Genomic DNA, 26001 nt, shown 5'->3' with positions numbered 1-26001 from the left:
TAGTGTTTTCGAGTCTAACGCTTAATCACAGATGAACGTTGCCATTGGCAGGCACCACCCCTGGATCCCTTCAGGGAATTTCTCTCTCACTCGGCGAGAATTTTCCACGGCATATTGCAGGTCTGTATATGACGATCAATCCGCCGGAGTCAGTTTTCATACACGAAATTCGATTTGCCGACACAAACGTCTGGCCCAATTTTCCTCCTCGGCTTCGGAATGGCATCATCCCCCTATCCTTTCACGATCCTTAATCCTATGCGGCTCGATTCGCGTCTCAATCGCTCTCCGCGATTCTCGATTATGTGTGTATATGTATCAGACAAGCCCAAAAAATCGACCTTTTTTTTCTCTCTCTCTCAAAGTCACATGTTTAACAGTTGTTGGAAGTTGAAGCCGGTAGTATTAATATTTAGTGGTTTCTGAACGCAGTTTTCCATTTTCTATTTGATTAACGTTACAGAATAATTTTTTGGTTATTTCTGAATTATGTAGCTCAGTAACCAGGCAATGGATATGAATGTCCGATATATATTTTTGTAGAGAATTTAATGCGCCATAAAAAAGGTCTCCTGTAATTTCCTGACAACTAAACTCTTTCCAAAGTTATTCAAGGTTGAAGTCGAAATCATGTAGGAACATTTTTTTTTTCGAAAATACTAGACTAATGACAAAATATTGTGATTTTTTATTTTTTATAAAGAATTTCAACTGCTATAAAATCATTTCACTCGATCAATTTTAAACTTGAGCAAATTTATTTTTTGATAATAAAAAACGATGCCTTCAAAGTGGAATCACGTATATTACGTATTATTACTTGTGACAATTAAAAAATAAATTTGCTCAAGTTGAAACCCAATGAAATGAAATGATTTCTATATCTATAGACTCCCAACAAGTCCGTCTCATCGGTACCATCAATCTTTTTTCACTCCAAAGTTCAACATCTGACATTCGAAAGACTTTGAAGAGACTCGTCGAATTCTCTGCATTGTTCACGAGTGAGAAACACCATGAGTATCTATCTTTCGAAATCTTATCACGCAAATCATATCCTTGAAGTGACCCGACGCATGAGACTACAAATTTTCGCTGAACTGTAAAAACGTTTAATCGTTTTGACACGTCGAAATTTTTTCTGTATCTTCATCGTTCCGAACGAAGTGAGAATCTGTTGCAGCGCACAACGTCCAAGTTTACCTATATCGTGCTGAATTTGAAGTACCTTTTCAATCACCCCTCAGAGCGGTTATTAAAAGAGAGAGAGAGAGAGAGAGAGAGAGGAAAAAAAAATGTTAATATCCCCGTGTTTTTGCAACGAAGAGTGTAAAAGCTGGACTCTCTGTATACATCAGTCGACTGACGGTAGTTTCGAGGGAGGAATGGAATGAAAGGGCGGGATGAGGAGAGGAGAAAAGGGAGATTCCGCTCTCTCTCCCTGCAGGCGCAAAACGAGGAGAGTGATAAATGACGCGAGGCACACGCTATTGAGATTAATTTCGTTTCTATCTCCCGATGTTGTCTCGAATCTTTCATTCAATATTTCAGACTCGGGACGGAGACGGTTCCGCTCCATGTATACCTATAACGTACAGATGTAATGGAAGGCGTCTCTCCTTCGGGAAGATGACGCGGCAGCTAATATTTCCATCTTCGCCGTCAGAGACGCGCTTCTCTCTCTCTTTTTCTCTCTCTATCATCGGTGGCTTAATAGAGACGCGCGACGGCGGAAGATAAAGCCGAAGCCTCGAACAGATCGGCGAGCAAATTAATTAATTGCAATACGCGTAGGATTTCAACCCTAGATTTCGAGTTCCGTTGTTCGGTCTCGTTGCTGCCGTTGTTGTCGTTGTCGTTATTTTTATACCTCAGTGCAACGTGGCCGAGAAATTCAAATTTTTAGCGTGCAGCGGGTGAAAAGACGGAGTCTCGCGCTCCCTAAACAAGCGGAGTAGGTTGGATAATTAGGCGTCGATCCCCCCCTTTGGGGGAACCCCTCCGGGGAACCCCGGAACCCGCGGAACCCCCGCCGACAGGAAATGAGACGGGGGCGAGTGGATATTCTATCCGCTCCGTACATAAACGGGCGCTCCGATCTGCGTAACTCGGTGCAGCAGTCTGCAGATTAAACGAGATTCTCGTACAGAGATAAGCGGAGTTTACGTCCGAGAAGGACAGTCGTTTAATTAGATGACAGAGATTTCCCTTCTAATGCTGATTGAACTAAATTGTCCCGGAAGCTGCGTACAATGCGCGATAGTCGTCGATCTCTCGCGCCTCGTGCTTCCCACCTTCCGCTCTCCGGGTGTCTGCGGAGGGAAAGAAGCGGAGAGAGAAGATGGAAGGAGGAGACAGGGACGGATAACGTCTTGTTAGGCAAATGACTGTTTCGAATTGGCGCTTGGACGCCATGCGAGCGCTTTTCTTCGCGCTCAAGGTGTTTTAAGCTTGGTGTCACGTGACCGATTTGAAAGCGTTTACGAGAAACGATCTAATTAAGTCGCGAAACTTTGAATCCATTTGAAATTTCAGCTAAGGCTGAATCAACGTCGTCATCCTTAAGCGGATGCTACGCTCGATTTCGATGTCGACTCGGACATCTCCGATTGCAAATATCTAAATCTACGGAATTGATAAATCTATATCCACATGCGAAATGCAATTCGGAAGGTAAAAAAGATTCCTAAACATTTTGGTCTTACCTGTGCAAAGGTATAGAAATGGCTACGAAATCGTGATAAGTGTCGAGTAAATTGCGTCGATGATTCGGATAACGCCTCGTTATGTTATACAACGAAAAAATCGCCTCGGCTCGAAACCGGAGAAATATACGCTGCACAGACTGTTCAATTTCAGGTCGTGAAATTAATGCACGACTCGAGACACACTTGGTACGCCATTAAAGCTGCACGAAGGTGATCGCGAGTGTCGGAGAAACGCGAGCTCCGTTTTTTTTACGGCTACTCTTGATTGCGTCTACTTGCGATTTCATTCGCGTGCGGAATCGGGTGTCCTCTTTTTTTTTTTTTGTTTTTCTATTTATTTTGTTTTTTTAACCGAAGTACGGCTGACCGTAATCGACCCATCCCGCAAGATACGCTAACAAGGGTCGATTACTTGAAAAATATGATTTTCATTCAATAATTATTATTAACAAGAATCGTTTAGAATGAAGACATTGATTTTCTCGATTTTTTCCAATTTCACCTCCATAATCGTGCGAAGTTTGTTTGTTTCGACGAATTTTAACTCGACTGGACGTCCAATGGATCTTTCGATTCGATGTAACCCGCGGTTATGGATGGGATAGAGAAGAGATCGAAAGACACGCATACCGTGTATATCCCAGCTTTCGATCGTTCACAAGTGTGCATCCCCCCCGTTGCGGTGGTCGCCGTATTTTTCAATTTCATGAAAGGATGAAGAGGAGAGAAAGAAAAAGAATGTCGCGATAAAAATCTCCCCCTGAGAACGGGCGAGGAAAGCCCGAGCGAAAGAAACATTTGTACATAAATTTGGAAATTATTACCCTCGGCGGGGCGGACGGGGAAACATATGCGGGGGGGGAAGGGGAGAGGGGAGAGATAACAGACGGACCCTCCCACGAGTTTTGCCGAAAACGCGTCCCGCGGGGATAAATCAGCATCAGCTAATAATAAAAATCACTTTCCAGCATTGTGGCGGAACCGCCGTATGATTCGATTATGGGGTTATCGACAGTCGTTACGGGGCTTATCGCCGTCGCCGAGTCCTCTGCACTCCCAGGATCCGGGGATCACCCGGAATCCGATCCGCCCTTCCATTCCCCAGCGGGTTTTTACTCCGCTTTCACCACCGCCAAAAACCTGAAAGCTATATTCTCCTATTCTATCTTTATCCCTAGCGATCGGCGGAAAGAGATCTCGGATACCGACTTTCGACTCTGCCTCCTCCTCTCTCGTTTTTGCGGCTCGTTACCTTCGACCTTGCACTGCAACAGTCGATCTTGTTACATTTAGTTACGCGACTCGGCATCGATCGCATCGATCAGAGGCTGGTTTTTGTCTCAATGCTTCTCATTCGTTTTATATTCACAGTTCATCAAATTATCAGATTCGTCGTATTTGTAAAAATGGAAAAACAGAAGCTACTGGAATTACGAATAAAGCTCAGGTATCGATGATCGGTTTCAAATTGCTTCGAAGCGGTTAAAGAAATCCAGCATTCGCTGTAGATTTGTTCGATTTCAATTTACGATGGCAACTTTTATTCCGGAAGATTGTTATCTACAAATTCGCTGGAACACTAATCGTTTCTCATCCTCTCAACGTCGATAAGTATTCAATGTTACGACGAAAAGCAGCCAGCCTCTGCCAAAAGCTCTGCTTTTTCTGTCTACCGTACCGGTGTAGACGAATAATTGAAACCACGTCGCCACGAGTCTTCGAACTTCGATCTCCATCTGTCATATCCGAGTCTGGTTGTTCCGATCGATGAGGCAGCGCCGGTAGGCAAAAGGCAAATAAACCCACCCCGGCGGGTCATAGATTAAAGAAAAATACGAGAGCTACTAGGCGGGAATAAGCTTTTTTATTATTGTACACAAATTTCAGGGACGCAGGGGTTGCAGGTCGACTCGCGTGAAATGATCGAGAGGATCGGCCGATGCAGGTGGTATCGGATGAAGCTGAACCTGCGGGGCGCAGAAAGGAAGAGGCGAGATGTGCGAGCGGTTGAAGTTATATCGAGGAAGAGAACGCGAGGCGGCGATAAAAGGGAAGCGTCGCTCCGCGAGAGAAGAAGAAGAGCGCGGCAGCATTCAATTTTGACTATTCAATTTTCCAGAAAAATACCACTTTGCGAACCCTCAAGCGAACCATCCGAACTCATCCGAACCCATCGGAATATTATCAGAGAATTCATACGTCGATCGGTTGGGGCGAGGGAAAAAAGAATAAGTTCGATCAGTCAGAGGGTGGCAGTTACCGTTTCGGTTATGGGTTTCGGAAGCCTCGTCGACTCCTATTCTTGCGCAAAACTGATAAGGAACGGGGACGCCAAAATCCAACGCGTTCCTGCGAAATATCAGCATGGGAATAAAAACGAGCGCTCTCCTCCTCGCCGTGTGCTTTCGCACTTTCGATCGGGGGATGAGCGAGCGCTGAGTCGGGGAGGTTTCGGTTAATTTCTAACCCTTCGCCTCGTCTCTGCAGACTGCATGTTTCGATCCCGCCGGCCTGCCGAGCGAGCGAGCGAGTGTATTAAGCGACACTCAAAATTACAAATAACAAATTGCAATTTGATTCCCCGAGGCAGGGAGCAATTTATCATCGGAGTCGACGAATCGGTGACAGCAGCTCCTCGGAGCTCAATTATCGCCTCGAAATTCCACGCCGATTCACACGCGGAGTTCGGAGCGAGTTGGAATTTCCCACGGAATCGCAACTTCGCTGTAAAAAATTGAGACGGGGACTATTGTGGAACAATTTTTGTGGTCAATTCAAAACTTGAACGTCAGATAGTGTCAGATTGACATAAAATGTAGTGTCAGCCTTACACCAAGAAATATTCTCTAGAAATCCGCGGTGCATTTTTTTTTTTCAACAATTTTCAAACCCTTCGCTATTTCGAAACAATCGATTTTTCCAACACATTTTTTAGGAGGTTCAGTGTTTGGCTGCTAATTATTACACCGATCAATCAGATGATTCCTTCCGAACTGAACGAAAAATGTAATCGAAATTGAGATATTTAAGAGATTTGACTCTGACTTGATGAAACGATGATAACTGTTTCACGATTTTATCAAAATAATGAACCGGGTTCTGGGTATAAAACGAAATATAGATGTTATTATTTCTAACCTAAGATTGCGGAGTGATGTGTATCCTTGAATTTACCTACCGACGGTAAAACAGTTCGATTTGCCGAAATGTCGGATCTCCAGTGTTTCCGATCATCGTCAGCCGCAGGACCGTTCCTCGAGAATTTATTCTTCTCGCGGTAATCCGCAATCAAAGACGAGTCGTGGAAGCTGGAGCGGCGGATCACCGAGTGCTCATCGTTGGTCGGTCCCGAACAAACAGGCGCGGGGAAAGGAAAGGCGGATCCCTGACTGAGCCGTATCGATCGGTGACTTTAAAATTCAAAGAGGCCGACAATAGCTTTCCCGCACTCCCCCAGCTTCTCCCCCACCGTTCTTCTCCTCTTACATCCCGCGGTACAATATCATATTCCGTTCCTTTCGTTTCATTGTCTGGCAAAGCCTACACTAATAATAAAAGATTGCTACCCTGGAAGCTGCGCTGTATATACATATATATATATATATATATATATATATATATATATTATATATAGTTATATTATATATATATATATATATATTGTATACGTATATACACTCAGCTCCGTGAAACGGGAAGCACCGAGCTCGGGGTAAGACGAGGAGCAACGCCGACTTGCCAACTTTGGCACTACGTCATTCGCCAAACTCGACTTACTTAATACCGCGCCTAAAACTTTCAAATTCCATCAGGATTTAATATTCGACACACGCCGCGATTTTTCGGTTCCATGATACTCGGTCCAACATCCGAATCACTGGATTTGTCCTGCTCAGATTTATTCTACAGCATTCGAGTCTCAAGTGTAACTCGTACAAATCTCATCGCACAGAGAATTTGTAGTTGCGTTAATTTTACCAACGCGTATGGCGATCAAACATGTCGGAGGAAATATATTATTGAATAAAATTACGGTCCTTTGCGAAGTGAAGAATTTATTATTCTTTGTACGGCTGATTTGTTCGCTGCAGGGATGTAAAAAGATGAGGACGCGGATTGTGGAGGTTTGTATTTTTATTAAATACCTACTGCAGCAGGTGAAAATCTGTTGTTTTCGAGGCGGAATGATTGACGGATTGTGTAGGTCAATACTTTGCTCCTGCGTCGCTGCGGCATTGCGCGAATTCCGGCCCGATCTATAAACTAATATGACCACCGGAGAGGGAGAGAGAGAGAGAAAGAAGGGATGCGCGTATCCGCGTTCAAACCAGACCGCATACCTACCTCAGAGCCAATAATACATAATTAATTTTTTCGCAGGGTTGAAAAAATGAAATTAATTTTGCACCACACGCTTTCATAATTTTTTTGACCAAACTTTTTTATTTCATTATTATTATTATTTATTGGTTAAATGTTTTCACTGCGTTATACACACCATCCGTCCACCTCCAGGGGTGCTCATCAATTAAAAACATGAGATAAAAAAAAAAACATTAATACTTTTCCAACACATCAAATTTGACTATCAAATATAAAAATTAAATTAATTTCATTCATTCAAAAATAACCCTAATTTGTGTAGGAATTCTGTTGCTGGTTGTTTTTCAATGAAAAGTGACATTTCTTCACCTATATATCGGAAAAACATTTTGTTCGATATAATTCGTCAGAAATCCTTAGTAGAAGAAAATAATTACAAGACCATCGAAGTTGTAGCTGTGAAAATAGGTCTTCGGACTTTTAATTTCTATTTTCGTTACACGTCATCGATTCGCAGTGATACTCGCCCATTCGGTTGTCGAAAACGCGGATGAGTAACCCTGGAGCTCCTCGCGTGGCTCGCACACCTGAGTCGAAACGATCCGGGGGGGTCGAAATTAAATATTTAGCAATCAGGGGCCGGGCCGAGGACGCCCCTTTTTTCGAATTGCCTTTGTCGGCTAACCTGCACCCCGTATTTTCGCCCCACGTGCGCAACGCTTCGCCCCTGCAGTTGCCGGGTTTTCCCGTCGTCTGCACCACGTGCTGCGAGCGTTGATTTCTGCCGCTCGCTTTTCAATCGCCGACTCTGCACGACTTGCGAGATAATTCTACCGTAGTTATCGAAAGGCGGGGGTGGAGGGTAAAGAAAATAGGGCTGCTATATCGAATTTTTTAAAAACGTTAGAAAGATTTATTTCAGAGAATTTCAAAGTTTAGGTATTCGAAGTACGTGAGCAAAGTCGGAATTTCGAAATCCAGATTAGGATCTAGAACTTTGAAGATTCTATAGTTCGGTTTTCTGTACTTTGACAGAAATTATAATATAATACCTTGTTTACTCAAACACATTTCTGCTTCAAATCGAACGAAGGGATCTGAGAAAATGTTTCTTTATTACGCTATGTTCGATGTATTTTCGAATATATCTACATTTTCACCCCAGCCCTTAAAAATCGAAGTGTGGAGTTATTCACAAGGCGGGCGAAGGACACCGGGGCAAAATTTACCGCTGCGCGGTAGTCAAAAAGGATCGATCGAGGGTTCGTGGCAGAGTTAGCCGAAGAAAAGTTTGAAGTTGATATACTTAGCGGTGGTGCAGCGCGATGAATTATAAAACGAGGGAAAATTCCCACCCTGAATGGGAGTTAGATGGATTATACGAGTGGCTCGGCGGTGAAAACAGGCCGACAGGTGAATGGCGATTGAAACGTTAGGTGCGCTTTCGCCTCGGTTTCCCCCTCAAAGAAATACATTAACCGATCGAGCCGGGTCGGCTGCTGCACGCAGATCACTCCGGGGATTTTCGAGTCCATGTAAGCGTTCCCATGCAGACCCGGAAGACCGCACGCGATCTTCGATCATTCTTGGCTCCGTGGTGCAGAAAAGGGTGCGAATATCGCGTGGATGATCGCCGGATGGGTGGAGGTATTTTCGAAAAGGCGAGAGTGAGGAAGAGCGAAGGGATTAACGCGAGCCAAACACCAAAATCGAACCTTTACTCAAGGTTTCGAGTGAGCATTTCTTTGACGAGGAGTCTCACCATGAACCGCCGGACGATTTGCAAGCCACACCGTGTTTTTGGATTCGTTAGGCTATTCAAAGTTTATCGAAAACAAAAATTTAGGAATCAAAGATTTAAAAAGTCGAATTGACTCCGACGAAGAAGAGTAAAAACGCCTGTGATTCGTAGAAAAAATACCAGACACCGAATTGCAAACACGTTTGTTATAAAAAATGTTAAAGAAAACAGAGAGTATGCTGCTGATTTTCAACTGAAATAAAATCCACCTTCGAAGTTGACGGTTGAAAGAGTGATTCTCAAAATTCAGCTTCGGTAAAACTTCTAAAAACCATTTACTATCTTGGTTTTGCCGCAGCACTTTGTCACCTGGAGGTGTCCTCGGAGTCTCGGTGTTTTTGCAAAGTGTCAAAGAATCTCGAGTACGCCGACGGATCGAAGGATAGAGGAAGATGCATGAAGTTGGAAGGAGAGAAAATAAAATGAAATAATATCCAACAACCCCGAAGAAACACAGCTTATCTTTATTTAGTGTAACCACACGTCCTCGCGAGGGAGTACCTTAAAAAGTTCGTCTAATAAAACCCGGTCCCATTTGTCAAACTGGCTTCGTGGGTTCTACCCTCCTCCTCCCCCCCCCTTCCGCCCTAAACCGATTTCTCTCTCGCTCTCTTATCACGTCTTCCTTTCTCTCGCTCCCGGTTTTATGACCGAGTCTCCCGTGCCGCACGCTCCTTCAGGACGCCGGGGTTGGCGACTTCTCCTTGGCGGTGGTGGTGGTGGTGGTAGTGGTGGTGGGAGGTAACGAAATATGTAAAACACATCGAGACTCGCGAACGCTGACATCTAAAATAATAAAAGTTGCCTTCGTCATTTGTCAACGCTTCCTCAAGATGCGACTCTCTACCTCGTCGTAATTTTGTGATCGCAGCTGTGCCTCTCGCCACTCTTTCGTGCCTACCTCGCATCTCTTCGCCCCGCTTCCTTCCCTCGCCCCCCTAACTTCCCCCTTCCCCCTTTCGCCCCTACCTCGTTGTGTTTTCTCTAGCCACTCGTTACTCCGGCATTCGGAAGCTGTGCAAGTTTCATCCCTTCTTCTCAGGACACAACGTATCCCCCGCTTCTCCCTCTTACTACTCAAACAACAGTCACTGTACCCGTTCAAAGATAATAAATACAATATCGCGTACGATACTAAAAAGGTGGAATAACAAACGCGGTGAACAGTCCTAAGCGATTATATCAACCGGGTAAGCTTCTGCTCTCATACGTGGAAATTTATCAATCGGCACTGTTTGTTGATCCTGCTACTACTACCGATACTGCTACCGCTACTATTACCCTCAACGTGCGCATGCGGCGAGACATTTCACACGGATCATGTCGACGTGTCTATTGTCGTTTTGTCGGTAGTTGATCAAGGTTGGTATATATGAGACGAGATAATCCACTCGGATGCTCGTACACGAGAACTCGGTATTTGATGGAATTTTGAATCGAACGATGCTTCCGAATCGCAGGGCACGGAGGTCTCTTCCCTTGCTCTCGTGGAGGCAAAAATGCAAATTGAACAAATAAGCGGTGATAAAAGTCCCGGGAATACATCTGGAAGTAGGAACCATCAGTCAGGCGCCATATGTACCATTCATTCGTCCATGGGATGCCGGGTAACTGTTTCCATCTCGAGCCTTATAGTGCGCCGGCATAAAGTTCCTTCTTGGCTCGTTTCGTTCGGGATGAGACTTAAAAACGATTTGTCATCACGAACGTAAATTCACTCCCTCTATCTTCCTCTCTTTATTTTTCCACAACAGAGAGAGAGAGAAAGGAGAGAGGGAGTCGCTGTCACCCCGCGTCATTTCTCTCTCTCTCTCTCTATCTCTCTCTCTCTCTCTCTCTTGAACAGCGTAATATTTCACCGTTTTATTGGCCATGCGCGGGGAGGCTTGCAACGCCATTGCGGGCCACTCAAACTTCTGGAAGTTATTCAGGCCTAAAATACATCACGAATCAACCTCGATGCCGGTGCCGTTGCTGCTACTGCCGTGTTTCGTTGAGTTGTGGATCGTTATTTCCAAACTTGTCATCACACTCCTCTCTGCCGTTAATCGAGTGTAAACAATCAGGCGTAATGACAGTGCGCTAACCAACTTCCGCTGCCACGCCGGAGAGAGGAAGAAGCAGTCAAGGGTTGTTGTTGTTGTTGTTATTATTATTATTATTCGTCAACTTTTACCCTATCAGATTTTTCAAACACTCTGTAACATATCAGACATGTTTTTTTTCGCTGAAAAAAGCTCTGACAACGTTAGTCTTTGCCGTTTTAAAAAAGATCTAATCGTTTCCAAAATTGATAATAAGCAACCGGAAAATAAATAAAAATTTTTATACCCACCTTCTAAAATCTAAAACCTATACAACAAGCATTACAAATGTGTAATTATAATCCACGTTAAAATTAAGCCCGTCCAACTTTCAGACCATTATTTTGAAAAATACCGAAAAGAAACCAGACGGCAAGTATTATACAATTTCTTTTTTAGCTAAAAGCCAACGTGGATTGTAGTTTGTGAGGATTTTATCCCGACAAAAGAACTGACGTTTATATCTCGTTTCGGAAAGTAATTAAAATTTTTTACAAATGTATCTATGAGCGCTTTTTTCAAACGAATATCTAAATCCAATTTTCGCGAGGTATGAATTTATCGCGGCAGGTTGAAACAAGTGTCCGAATCGACATCCGGTGGTCAAGTGCCGCTCAGCCACGGTCAGATGGACAATTATTTACGATATTTTTATTGACGAGCCCCGGGTGTTTGGCGGTCGTATTTAAAATTTAATATTTCTCCCTCCGCGAGCCGCGATCCGAAGAGCGCCGCCCTTTCGCCGCTGCCAAAGGGTTAGGAGTTTGCGTTTTAACTACTCGCTCGAGGAGCTGCGAGCTCGATCCCGAGCCATTTCATAAATGTCGTCTGGCACATTTGTTCCCCTACATTATTGGCCACTCGCCGCATCTCCGTACGAGCTGAATATTATTTTATTATCGTCCGTATCGCTCCGAGACTTCGGTCAAAACTGATTCCCATGCCGCCGCGGCGTTCGTCGGCTACCGTCTCGAGCCGAGAAATTGCTGTTTGCATTTTACCCCGCGGGAGCTGCTCGCTCTTCATTATAACTCCTCCTTAGTTTCGCCTCGACGCGACGAAGCGTCGGTATCCTGCTGTATTTCACTCAAATCGCCGCAACAATTTCACCGGCTTTGCAGGTCTTTGCAAATTCTTCGACCACTTTCTCGCCGTGCCGAGCAACCCTTTGCCTCGAGTGTTAACCCTGAAAGCCTGCAAAAAGATCTGGGCATTGCACCAAAATCGATGCTTCTCACTTAGGATCGACGACAGAATGCAGAGAACGATAATAAACGTCTCGCCGACTCGTCGTCGTTTATTACAGGTATCCGGGTGCATTGTATCTTTCATATTTTATCACTTCTATAACTGCAAAGGAACGAGTCCTTCGTCTCGTCCTTTACGCTGTAAATAATCAATGTAACGACTCTACTGTGCAGAATTGCAGGGCTGCTTCGATGCCTCCGGGCATGGTTGCAAGTTTGCACGTCGATATTCATACGCCTGTCATGGGAGGAATTTCTACTTATCGTCGGTACGCAGTCCTTACTGACTGTCATTTTTCATCGAAAACCAGAGAACGAAATTCCGGAAAACGTAAACAAAATGAAAATTAATTTTATACCTGATTCTTTTCAACGTAGACTTTGAAACGAGCTTTATAGTTTCCGGATTGACTCGACGCTGGCCTTGTTCAAGAGTTGTCCAATTCGGAGGGTTCGGATTCCTGCAGCTACACCGGCTGTACAGATACTTCAACGATCATTGGAATAAATTAATGGACACGAAGGGGACCGTTCAGCCACTCCACATTCGAAATAGCAGCGATTTTTATACCTTTGTATTATACGTATATTTAAATAACTTCTCGATTGGTGCAGAGGGGATTGAGGCAACGTTTGATACAACATTAGTTGAAAATAGTGTTTATACAAGCCTTGAAAACTCACTGTCACCTGTTATTTTATTCCCTTATTTAAAATTATTTTCATTACTTTTACCTGCTGACGTATCAACTGTTCAATTTCGAATTGGGGTTTCGATTTTTCCATCGCTACAACCAAGGTGGCATCGAAGATTCAATCGACTGTCGGAATGGTGAAATTAAAAACGTTTATAATGAAACGAATCTCGCACAAATGTCAATTAAAATGCCAAGTTCGAATGCGGCATTTAAGGGTAAAAAACGAGTGTAATTATTTTAATCTCGGGACGCTCGTGAATATTACGATAAAATTAAACTTGCACATGATTTTCGCCTCGAGCTGATAAAGCGGCCAGCGGAGTATCGCAGACTCGATGTTAAATACGACGGAGAAGAGTTTCGGCCACTTTTCATTAGGATCGTAATGTATGGGGCTATGTAAATTGAAGAGGCTACACAGTTTTACATATTTCAACAAAATCTGGCCTCCGGTTCTCTCGATGGGGCGATGAGAGGACGCGAGGGGAATCCGGGAAGGGTATCCGCGCTTCAAAAGTGCAACGAAAGCGTTTTGTCGAGCATTTTATGAAACGCTTTAGAATTGTAGATTCTCTCCCGGTGCCGCTGCGATTTATAGTCCGGGTGTCAGACGCACGTCGGCGTTGCTCGTCCGACTTTCGACCGGATGTCGAGCCGAGCTTGCGGGATTCGACACAGTGTTAAACGTTCCCGAGGGAGTTTAAGGACGAACTCGGCCCACCGCCTGATCCAAAAGTTAGGAGAGGATAAGGAACGATTTTACTTCCGCCGATGATGTTGAACCAAAATTATTCCGAACTGATACGAGAGCAACACGAGCCTCGGTTTGACAAAACGTTTCACAATTGGAACGTTAAAAATGGTTAAACTCTGGTGTTTTTGATCTCGTTTTAAAAATGTTCAGACAATTTGCAAAACGATGTCAAGAGCGTTGAAATCGGCGGAAAAACGCAGCGGTTTAAGATAATTTCGAAGGTTCTAATTCTAAGACCTGGCCTCATTGTTAAACCGATAATATTTTAGCTTACAATTTACTTCGATCGTGTTCACCTCCGCATTGGCGGAAATAACACCGCTAGAGATTTTTCAAACGGTTTCCTTCTCCTCTCCAAACTTTTTGTCCAGACGGTGGGACCGGTTGATGGTGCTAAAAATTCAAGCTCCTCGATCTGGATCTGCCCCCGGATAAGTTTCGCGAAGCTTTTCCCTCGAAGAATTATATGCCTCCCCCCTCGGGCGGCAGGGTGTCAGAAACATTTTAGAATTATGATAGATCTGTATAAATTCGGGGAATTATGATATTCCGCGGCGGCGTAGCCGGCCTCGAGTCGCTATTGGATTTCAATTGGAAAACGATTATTCTTCCGGAGTGACCGCGCGAAAGAACCGAGGATCGACCGCCGGGTAGTCGGCTGCTCGTTTGTCACCAGAAGTTAATACTCGCCCCCTCTTCGACCCTTCCTCAAGTGCTGGTCGTGTCACTTTCAGACCATAAAGACGTTTCCCTCGCTACCTTGACAACTTCTTTTGCAAAACCACGCGGCGCGACGAGAAGCCCGGGAAAAGTGAAAAGTTCTGCGTGAAAAATATGGCGATTCAATTTAGTTATATGTATAGTCCAGACTGTGAAATTTTTGTGAGAATTTGAGTATCGTTGCAGTAATCAACTTTTAACCCTTTGTTTACTCAACTAATTTTTTCGTAACATCTGCCAAGTTTTTTGGTTCAAAAGTAAAAAAAAAAAAAAAATTATTGCAAAAATAGCACGTGTGAACAAATGGTCAAAATTCGTGCTTTTCCCCGAACGAAACCATTTTCTGATAATACATCATAAAAATAGGAATGCCAATTTTTACACAAACTTAATGCGCATCAAAAATGTTTTGTTCTTATTGTTTTTGTTTGTGCGCCATATTGGATCCGCTATTTGGAATTTTCGAATTTCGAATTCAGATCCATAATCAGCAACGCCAAAAGCCCGTGAATGCAAAATTTCAAGTGAATCGGATTCGAGGAAAAATGTATGCATAAAAGCGTTAATATTGTTCAGAATCTCACATCTGGGAAAAAAGTTTGGTGAACAAGTTTCAGAGAATTTAAGAAAACTTTATTTTTTTGGTTTTTGGTAAAATCTCACCCCTATCAGAATGTCTTGCGGTTTTGACGTTTCAAAGCCCAAAGAGCGACATTTCACTGCCCAAAATTAAGAACGAACAATCTGTGATTCCGTACGAAAAAAAAGTGTTCCAATTTCGGGTTCAACGGAACAGAAATCCTTGGATCGAGATAATTCGACGCGAGAATCGCAGGATCGTCTGCCTGCGTATGCAATTAATAAGTCTCGAATCGCAGGGCAAACGAGTCCGGGCTATTTGACCTGTATGCATATCGTAGCGGATCGGTGGTCAGTTTGACGGGCTTCCGAGGGGAGAACAAAAGTGAAAAACCCAGGGGCCCCCCAGCAGGGCCGTATTTGCGGAGGGGCACGGGTGATAACGCGCGGGCGTCGTGTTTATCTTGGAAAACGGAGGGCTAGACGAGCAGTCGGCATCGCGAAGCGACGAATGGACCGCAGCCACGTGGTTGGGGGATGAGGGCGGCCAGCGGAACTCCGGACATTGCAAATATTGGTTAATTACGAAAAGTGCCGCCGCCCGAAGCGGATTTGACTCTCCGCGATGTTTTTTCCGCGCCAAAATCGCGGACGAATTTATAGGCAACGTTTTTTTCCCGGACCGAGAAAGTTTTTTTACAACCGAATGGAATTGTGTTAACGTCACGACCGAGAGATAGTTTTCCACTTTAACGGAAGAAATTTGAAGATTCCGGGGCGGGGGTGAAATTCCGAATTTTTTCGCTGCCGGAACTTAAAGTGAAGAAATCAAACTTTGGTGAAAGATCAAAGGTGCGAATGGTCCGAAACCCGATGCTCAAAGTTCCGAAAATGCGAAAATGAGATAACTTAAAAATCTGAAGTGTGAGTATATTTTAATTTTCAGAATTTTACTCTATCGAAACTTTATTTTTCGGAATTTTGCTCTATCGTATCTTGAATTTCCGAAATCTTGCATTTCGGAACTTTGAACCGTCGCGTCGGGTTTCCGGCCATTCGAAACTTTGTTGTTACGTCAAAGTTCGATTTCTTTACATCAAGTTTCGCCACCAAATACTTCGGAATTACGCGCTTTCGGAACTTCAGCCCCGCCCCAAAATCCGATAAACTTGCCAAAGTACCATTTTATTACTGTGATCAATCAGCGACTCTAATGATTTGGTAAATTTGACCAACAACAAGTAGACTTGATTATATTCTTCGATCAAGGTTACCAAATTCTCACGTACCTGAAAAACATACAAACTTTTCATCAATCTCAAAGCAATCGTTCGACTGATATTTTGGTGAAATCAGCAAGGAAAATTGATGGTGTTGGAAAAATCGGAGGTTTCTTCTCCGGGTGAGGGTATCCGGCCTCCGCTGCAGAATTGCGATCGCATGTCGCGGGGGCATAAATAAGGCCCGGGGTAGCGACAACTGAGATCCCCCGGTAATATACTGGCGTGTGTACCGCTGAAGGGGACCATTTAATAACAATATATCTTAGCGACCACAATGCTAGAGTCTCCAGCTCGCAGCTAGTGGATGCTCGCTCCTCCGGCTCCAGCAGGGAATTCGCGAGTCCTCAAGGCGAAAAGAGGCTATTGTGCTTCGCTCCTGCGGAGCTGCCGGCTGCTGGGTCGAGGCATTTGTTCCCCGTTGATTTAGGGCAAACGGTATAAGGTTGTAATTAAATTCTACGCCTATGCTCTTCACCTATGCGCAGCGCTATCCCTGTATCACCTTCGCGCCTTGTACCTATAATAGGTGCCCACGTTTGTCGCCGTGAAATTGCAATTAACGTTTCAACGCGATGCTTCATTTCTCCCTCTGCGGATCCGTTTGCCTCTTCTACTCGCCGAAAACGAACTCACTACTCGCGCGAGGCAAAATACTACTAAACGAAAAGTTGTTAATTTGGCTGATACTAATGAGGCCAGCCTAACTTTCCGCTGGGACGAGTTTCGAGCCATCGGAACATTGGAATATGAATTTTGTTGACGTGTTCGACATTGCTGTTCGAATAACTTGAAAAGTAGACCACCGATGATATACTAAATTTAGCCAGTTTCAAGCTAAAAAAAAGCTCCGTTGGTTGAAACCAAAATCATGAGAATCCGTTGATCCTCTCTCAAGATATCATCGTTTTTATTTATTTTTCATATTGTTAATCGAATAACTTGAAAATTAGCGGACCAATCGTATCCGAAAACTTGTCAGTTTCAAGTTAAGACTAGTCCAGTCGATGCAGACCGAAATCATCCAAACCCATGAATTTGTTCTCCAGACATCGTAGGCACAAAAATTGATCACACACATACATCTGTCGATTGACATGCATGTCGATTCAAAAACGGTCGGAGGTGATTCTCTGGGCCTTGAAACGTCAAGGTTCGGTGAAAACTCGACTTTTAATTTTCTAGGTAATTGAAATAACCTCCCTTATCCTCTTTTTCCAAGGTTCAAAAAAGGAACTGACCGTACGGTACGCGAACAAGAATCATGAACCCTCATCCCCCTCCGAGGCACAACTGCTTACACTATATTTTTCTCTCCACATTATAGTCGGAGAGGAGACGGACAGATGTTGCAGAGCGTGTATATAATATCTTCTCTCATGCAGACACGGTTTGTTTGAGAAGTGCAAAGCGTAATCGGTTAACGCGAGATATTCAACATACACGGGCGTGTACCGCACATGGGGACAAAGACTAGACGGCGAGGTGACAAAATGGTGATTAATTAAAAACATAATTAGTTTTCCGCAGGGTGTAGCAAGAGGCCGGCTGGAGTTCGGGCAAACAGGCAGGCTCCTCCCACACGTAGCTAATGTACCGTAAAATTGTCATTCGACAACGATTTTTTGTCTCATTAGACGGTTTTCTGGTATTTTCGCTATTTTCGGGTATAATACGGGCGGTATGAAAACCCGGCTTTTGTACGCGCCTATTGGCAGGAAGTCAAGGTTCTCTTGGCCGCAGGGAGCGACTAACGAGATGTTACGGCCCTCCTGTCCCGCGTCAAAATACCTACCTCCTTGTTTTTTACGCTTCTCTCGACGTCTTTTCCGAAATCTGTATTAACTAACAGCGATATTATACGCGCCGAAATAGCAGCACGGTATTTCATCGACACACGCATGGGTCTGTGTATCGACAAGTGATCGACGAGTCTTCGACTTCCATTCGCTATTATTTTAGGTACCAAAAAATCGGCATGCAAAGGATCGCGCGGCAACTTCCAGGTAGGGAATCGAAAACCGCTCGATCGTCTTCGGAGAAATCACCGACTGCATCCAGCGATCGACGGACGAAATTCCAGCTTTCCGAGAAGTTCGAAAATCGATCCTCGAACCCGTTTTGGTATCATCCGAATTATACCGCGTGCATGGATTCATTCGACTCGAGCTTGTTAAGTCGCGGGAATTCAGGGCCTGGGTAATTAATCACTTGTCGGAATTCTCCTGTCACGTGACAAGGCGGTTATGTTTCTCTACTTGATATACCTAATGTAACGAATCCATATCCGGGGTAACGTGAAACGATCCAACGGCAATATTCAAATCGTGGGGCTTGGGCCGTGTAATATTCCTACCTTTACCGACCGAGCAAACTCACCCTTCTTCCTATACTGAATGAACGAACACATGTCAAAAGACCACACTTTTTTCATGATTTTCGGGATAAAAATGACTTTCCGACCAAATTTTAATTCTTTTCGTTTCTTTGTCTATTTGATATAGGAATAAAAAAGGGTGGGTTAGCTCGGTCGGTAAAGATATGAATACTACGTGATCTTGAACAGGTCTCGTGATTATTCAATCGGGGATTCGCCCGAATTCTGTATATGATATAGCCGACTATTATTTTAGTCTAGCTGCGTCACGATGCGATCAGGAATTGTTCAAAACTAGCAAAAGAAAAAACGAACCAATCATGCAACGCAAAAACGGGATCGCAGTAATTTTTGATGTTGAATTATCATACTACACGTATATAATATCATAATTCGTCGAAGAACTGTGACTCCCGATTTCTTTTTTCTTTTTTTAATTTTCTTCTTGCATTTTTCACCTCGCGTTCTGACGTCGCAACTCCGCTGATTGCTGTTCATTTGGAAGTTCCAACTCCCCGCGGGGAGCTCGGAGAACCGGAAACGCGGAAGCTCCCCTCGCTTCGTCGCTAATCATCATATCTTGTTACAACCGCTGACAAGTTCAACCAAAGGCCCGCTATGCGCGTGTAATATTAATCACAACGCGTGCTCCGTGAACTCGAGCCTGCACGAGTGCTCAAACACCTTCAACATCAACCAAGAACGCCTAATTCGTGACGTAATATAACAACCAAATAGAAATCCGAGTTTTTCTCATTTTTTACCCCCAGAATCACCGTCTTCCGAAAAGCTTTTCCTAACCTAACCTAACCCAACCTAACCTAACGTAACCGAACCTAACCTAACAACCAAATAGAAATCCGAGTTTCACTCAATTTTTAGCCCAAGTCTTACAAAAATCTTTTCAACAGAAGCAACGCTGCAAAGCGTCGTTACAGTCCAATTGACGGGCTGTTTCATTCGATTCGATAAGTTTTGTCGACCGTTTGGAGAAAATTTTTCGATCTATTACTCGAGGCAACTTTCGCTCCGATTAGAAACCGTATTCACGCAGTGTATTTTCATGTTGCGAAAGCGACTGAGATGAATTAAACTCGGTATCCGGTAATATTTCTTGTTTGAAATCCCTGCAGTTCACGATTCTACCGTGTATCACCGGAAACGGAGCTGCGACGTGGCTGAAATATGAACGAAGTTGGTCCGCGCCTGCAGAAGCCCGAAAGACTTCTTGACTTTGTGAATATTATTTTCCGGCAGATGTCTTTTCCGATATAAGACGCGCGTCACCGTCGTAATTAATGACCTTCTGAGGTAGGTAGTCAGGGTGGGTGGGAGGGGGTGATAAGAACGGCAAACCCTGGCCGAGGATCACGGCTAACGGGGAGGAGGCAAGGAGGGGATGGATAAGCGACAATGCGCACGAATTATAGCGTAGAATGACTGGCTGGTTTTAAAGCCAGGAAGCCGACATTAGCAGAGTTGCGCATTGATAGCGGGGAGAGGGACCCGTTTCTGCGAGAGACCATTAATATTACTTACTTCTGCCGTGTTGTATATGCCGTGCAACAGTATGAACGCAAACTCGGTGAGGGTTGACGCTGCGATCGCCCAGTTTTCGCGGAGTAACGTACTTTGTTTATATTTATTATCGCCTTCTTTGTAACCTTCGAGATGAAAAGTTGCGCACATCACCGAGGGAGAGAAGATTGAAATCAGCGAGGTGACAACGCGGGGCGAAAGGTGGACCGGCCGGTAGAGGGTGGCAATTTTCTCCCGCCAAATTGCAAATAGCGACTAAATAACTCGCGGTGTTTTTGTTACGAGAGTCGGGGAACGAGGCGAGGAGGGACGCCGGGGTGGGATTCAATTTCCAATTCAAAGCAATTCAAAGCTGTTCGCAGCCGGACCCTCCCGCGATTCCGCAGTATTGTCGAGTGTGACTCGAGTCGACTCGAGTCGTTTGACTCGACTGACCGCGCGGCGGCCTTGTTGGGAGGGAGGCACGCCTGTGTGTTCGTTCGGATGTCGGAAGGGGCGGCCGGTTGAATATTCATCGGAGGGGGTGTCGGCGGAGTTGACTTGTTGCAACTGACACTGATATAAACCTTTGTTTATCCGTGCAGCCCGATTCTCCTCGTCGGGTATTTAACTGCTCCGCGAGGTTGAATTCTGATTAATCGTCCTTCCCCGGGTTATTAATTGTTTGTCCTTTTGATTTTACAAGCGCGGTGGGCCGCCCCGAGCAACGGCCCCCGCATTCTAATCCCGATGATTTGTTTATGCTAATCCCTTCCTCCAGACCCGGCCGTAGCTGCACGGTGACGTTTGTCTCCCGGAACAAGACACCCGGGCTCCTTTAATTAAACTTACCCGTAGTCCCATTAATTGACCATCCGGAGTTTATAAACTCCCGCGACTTTGGGCCTCGAAGCAAACTTCCCGGTGTGCGTGCCTGCCGATCGGATCGGATACACGTGGGATATACGCGAGGAGTCTGAAAAAGGCGAAAAGGGCCGCGGATAATCGGGGCGAAACCCGGAGATCAACCCTTCCCGCGTTCCCAGTTCTACAATCCAATGATTTAATCCCCGAATGATGAACGGGACGTCGAGGCGATGATCTCTGTCCCGTGAAGTGACAAGCGGCACGGATCAAGCCGCTCGAATTTTCGGGGTAACCGGGGTACAAATCATGATGGCATTACTGCGTCCGAAGCCGACTCAACCCGTCAGGGTTTCGCGGCCGCCGCGACTATATGCCGGTAATGCTGATTTATCGGAGATGCAACGGTGCACCGTTGCACGGAATATATTTCATCGGCGCCTGTTTGTAATCGAGACTTTGTCGTTTTCCCGCGGGATTTGATCGATTTTCGTAGTTCTTGCTTCGACAAAAGAAGCGCAATCATCATCGTTCCCGAAGGAATAAGGCAAGTTGAATTTTTCTACTCCACGATGTGGTACATGTATATTTTATTTCAAAATTTCTATCCTACCTTTCAAGGTGCTTGACGATGTCCTCGTAGGCTGCTCTGCAGTTTTCCCAAATCCCAGATCTGCGAAATGACAGAAAATTTAATGGATGAGCGAAAGCCGATGGATATTATAATAAATTAGGCGGCTGAGTGAGGAGAGGTTTTTAGTTTAAATGATTAGGTAAGAAGAGGACGGAGAAAAGATGTGAAATATTTGGTGTACGTGAACGAACGAAGGTTGAAGTCGTTCGGAAATACGAAACGAAATTGCTAATTAACCGAGCCTCTTCAGAAACTCTGTTTGGCAAGAGTCTTTCCTTGGCATCCGGTTGTCTCGTGATATTTCGATCGACGCTCGTCGTTTCCTCGCCAACTTGTGCTCGCAAGACGCGAGACGAAAAGAACCAGAAAATAAGAAATTGAAGGGAAAAATAGCAAAAAAAAATTTATGAAAACAAAATAACACGGCGTAGGTAAAGGCGGAGCTTTGATGTCGCTGATTAAAAATGTCCGTCGTCGAGCCGTGCAGTGCTAATCCATGAAAGCAATGTGCCATACGCCTCTTGATTATGCTTTATACATGTTTATACAGGACCGTCGCAGAATCACCGTTTCGAATTTTTCGCTTGGAGTAAATTAACGCGATCTCTTCCCTCCACATTTTTTCACCACTTGTACTTCTTGTCATCTTCGAAATTGTCTTAGTTGTTTGAATTTAAAATTCGAATTCCATTCCTGGATGGAAACTGAAGTTTTCGCTCACCGTCATTTAAATGGTTCTTCGTTTTTATCTCCCTTATTTTTAAAGATACGAAGATGAACATAAGATACTTTTTTACGATTTCTTTTGTCCCCAACAACTTTTGTACGACATATTTTTGGATAAGAATATTCGGTTCTGAATTAAACGGTTTAACCCTTTCTTTATAACGAAATGGGGGGTTAATAGCAAAATTATTATCACCATTCCATTCGGCTTACCTAATCGAATTAACCTTGGATCAAGTTTCCGGATTCATACCTAAAAAGTACTACCATTCATGCTTATTACCGGACTATTTCCTGCGAAAGCTTTCGGCAGCTCTGCCGAGCAGTGAGAGATAATTGTTCTGCTGTTCGTTTCTTGGCACCGTAATTGGCGGATCACAGATTCGAAGAAGGCAGGGCTTCCTATTTGCTCAGGGTGAACAGGCCGTGATCGAAAGACCGAGTCCAGCGAGTGGGTGACGAGAATTGGGAATAACAAGGATGGGGTTGCGCTGAATTAATCATATTCCGGTGTTTGTCGTGGCACCCCAGACGTAATCCGTCTTACCTTCCGAACTCACGCCTCGTGCGCGATATAGATTTGCATTTTAATTAAAAGCAAAGCGCTCTGAAATCATAATGCGGACACTGTTCTGTCTTGCGGTGTTCCACCTTCCCGCCCGTACATGTGTAGCCTATATTTGCAGGCGTATAATGTACGTGTGAATCCTCGACAAGCTGTGACTCGCGCACGTGTCGTGATTTCGCATTTACTCGTCTACCAAAGCCGCGATAAACGATGACAATTTAAACGAAGGACGAGCAAAGAACGTGTGAAGAATTATTAACGATTCCAGAAGGTTGGCGCAAGGTGGTGAATCAATATTTTTGCTTAATTTAATTACGAGATAATCGCACAATTTGAATATTTACATGCGAGATAGGATTACCAAAAGCTATCGGATCTATGCTTTAATTTGCTTTGGAATGGTTAAAAATTTGGTAGATTCGTTCGATTTCACTGTACGATACAGGCTTATTTTTGTTCTCAGAACTGTTCTACCTAATACAACTTCAAAATTTATCGTGATGAAATCAGCGCATCGCATTATTCACATTTCTTTGGGAAATGATACGTGGTTTATGATCACACTTGTGTGATTGTTGAAAAGAGAACTTGAGAAAATAGATGTCAAAATTAGCTGCAAGTTAACAATATTTCCAGTCTTTCCATCGATTCTACAAAATTTTTTCTCGTTGACCGCGTCATAGCGCAATTGAAAAATACTGTACAATTTGCCAACGTTCGGAACGTTTTTACGCCCAGGATGGAAAAAGAGTGCAAAATACGATTCGCTTACTCGATCGGTACCCCATCGACAACCCCCGTCATAAAACGAACGCTGTCTGAAAGACATTTCTGCATTAACGCGGTTCGGTTAACAAATGCCGAGGATTAACCCTTCGCGCAGTGGCGTTCGAGGCGCGAAATCTTAATCTCGCCTCGTCTCAGAACCGCAGCTCCGCAGCGTATAAGACAGGGAGTGGGAGGGATGTTACGAGCAAAGGGTGAGCGGCAGTCTTTCCTAGCCGAAGGATTTCCCCGCCGCTTCAAAGATGCCTAAATATAGTTGAATTAGTACTCGTTCGTTACCGCTGAATTATGTACCTGGCTTAAGATGCGCTCAGGCGAGGGAGTTAAGCCCTCGCGAAATAATTCAATGGTCCCTCTCTAATTTCACCCTCCCCCCCTCCCCCCGCCCCCCCCCCTCTTGCCACGACCCTCGCATTATACACCAACTCCCTATTTTTACACTTCCCATCAGCTCCCGATTTCCACCGTCGTCGTCTCTAACTTAATAGTAGTTCCGATGGCGTGAAATGAATACACCCCAATGCCGGCGGTGCAAGGGCCATCACCCTACGGCTCGAGGGCAGGTCGAAGGCGATGCCAAGACGTGAGGAAACGGACTTAGGAGCGAAGCAAGATCAAGCAGTGTCGAGACCCCCTGGATTTCCACGGCTTCTTCGTCTCTGAAATCCTCTTAAAGTTGTATTCTTTTGGCCTCGCCAACTCGCATCCAGGCGCGTCATCGCGAGAAGAGGTACGGGGGTTGAGGATCAGAGAACTTAAAACAAATAAATCCAATTTCTCCCCCCCGCTACCGGATCCCTCTCTTCCTCCCTCTCCCTCTCTCTCTCTCTCTCTCCTTCTCTGTCTTGCTCTCTTTTGGTCCTTACACTCTCAAAAGTTGTCCAAAGTTTGTTGGACAGGCCCTCGGGGCTGCGATGATGGCGAGGGGCAACAACCGCGCCAATGGGGGAGTCGGAAAGTCGAGTTAATGAAAATGTTTCCCGCTGTGGTCGGTTATTTCCAAAATATTATTAATATAAGCCAACGGTGAATCAGATTAGTCTGACGATCTTTAGACCTTCAGTCGAGGCATTTGCTCGTTCCATTTCGCCTGAGACACCTTTCGCCCCTCCGGGCTGATTCCCCTCCCAACCCCGCCGCCAATTTCACTCTGAACATCCCCCCCCCCCCCCCCGCCCCTCCCGCTCATTCCTTCCCCGCCATCGTTCCGAATCATTTTGCTCTCAAAGGATTTCGTTTAAATACCCCAAAAGCACGGAGCCGTCTTTTCTCTTTTCCGCGGCAAGACGTCCGAAAAGCTTGCTCAATTTTTGGATTAGGCTTCTGAACTGGACGCTAGTCGTATATACCTGGATATAAAAGTGTGCAAATGGTCTCACCTTGCGATTGCCTCCATGTTTGGCATGTTCGGGTTGACCTTGAGACCCTGCTCGGCTCTTGCCTGAGCTTGAAGGTGGTGTGGCAGACTGGCTGGCGACAGGATCGCCGTGTGACCAGCGCCGGGATGTCCTCCAAGCTGCATGAACTGCATGTGACTCAAGTGTGTGGGTGGGTGGTTGTATCCGTTGGCTAGAAGCGGGGATTTCTCCATTCTTGGTACATCTGAAACAGGAATGAGAGAAGGGGAACGTTAGAAGATGGGAAGGTTTCACCGCGAGCACACTTCGCGAGCGCGGAATAAAGGATCACGAATTGAAAGCAGTTCGAAAGGAACAATTCGGTATAGCTGCAACGAAGACGAATCGTCGTTGAAAAGAACGAAAATCGGTTCCCGGTGAAATCACAGAGACGTGTGGCTTGCGCCGTGTCGCGGATAAAGAGGTTTGATGGATCGGGGCTAACGCGTCGAGCGAACGCACCAGCCAACTTAACCAAATATCAATCACATCCTCGCAGTCTGCATATAATCCCGGGCACCGCGTATTGTTTGCTCTTCGACTTATAAACTCCAGCTTGCGTTGATGGATCTCCACGGTTCTCTTCTCCTCGAGCAGAGGATACGTGGAAGGCTGTTCGAAAAAATAACTGCGATTCGGTTCGAGTTTCGCTCGATTGGCAAGCACCGAATACGCAACTTCGGAGAGCCAACGCGTTTGGAAAGGAAATAGAGAGAACTGCAGAGAGGGTGGAAGGATCTTCGCGGAGAGATCAAGAACGCATTAGCAGGGGCGAGTCTAACCGTAGGCGACTTATCAGTTGGCCAGACCTCCGAGTTTGGCTAACAAATGACAGCAGAAGCGAGGGAATGACATCTTGCGGTGACGGGCTCTGTGGGCATCAATCGAGACGCGTGACCGGGCATACATTATCGCCCCGAACCCAGGCAGGCGGGTC

General features: G+C 45.0%; 1 protein-coding gene across 3 annotated transcripts in view; it reads right to left on the bottom strand.

Annotated features, from left to right (window-relative positions):
- Window positions 1-26001, bottom strand: part of LOC124177872 (dachshund homolog 2) — a 183044-nt gene that overhangs the window by 64539 nt on the left and 92504 nt on the right. For all 3 annotated transcript variants that reach the window (XM_046560766.1, XM_046560767.1, XM_046560768.1), the window contains 2 exons: window positions 25047-25269; window positions 21567-21626 (listed from right to left, as the gene is read on the bottom strand). In XM_046560766.1, coding sequence (XP_046416722.1) covers window positions 21567-21626; window positions 25047-25269 — 283 coding nt within the window. The remainder of the gene's footprint in view (window positions 1-21566; window positions 21627-25046; window positions 25270-26001) is intronic.

The sequence above is a fragment of the Neodiprion fabricii genome, chromosome 3, assembly GCF_021155785.1.
Source record: "Neodiprion fabricii isolate iyNeoFabr1 chromosome 3, iyNeoFabr1.1, whole genome shotgun sequence".
NCBI lineage: Eukaryota > Metazoa > Arthropoda > Insecta > Hymenoptera > Diprionidae > Neodiprion > Neodiprion fabricii.
Note: the sequence above shows the minus strand (reverse complement) of the source record. Positions and strands in the feature narration are given on the sequence as shown.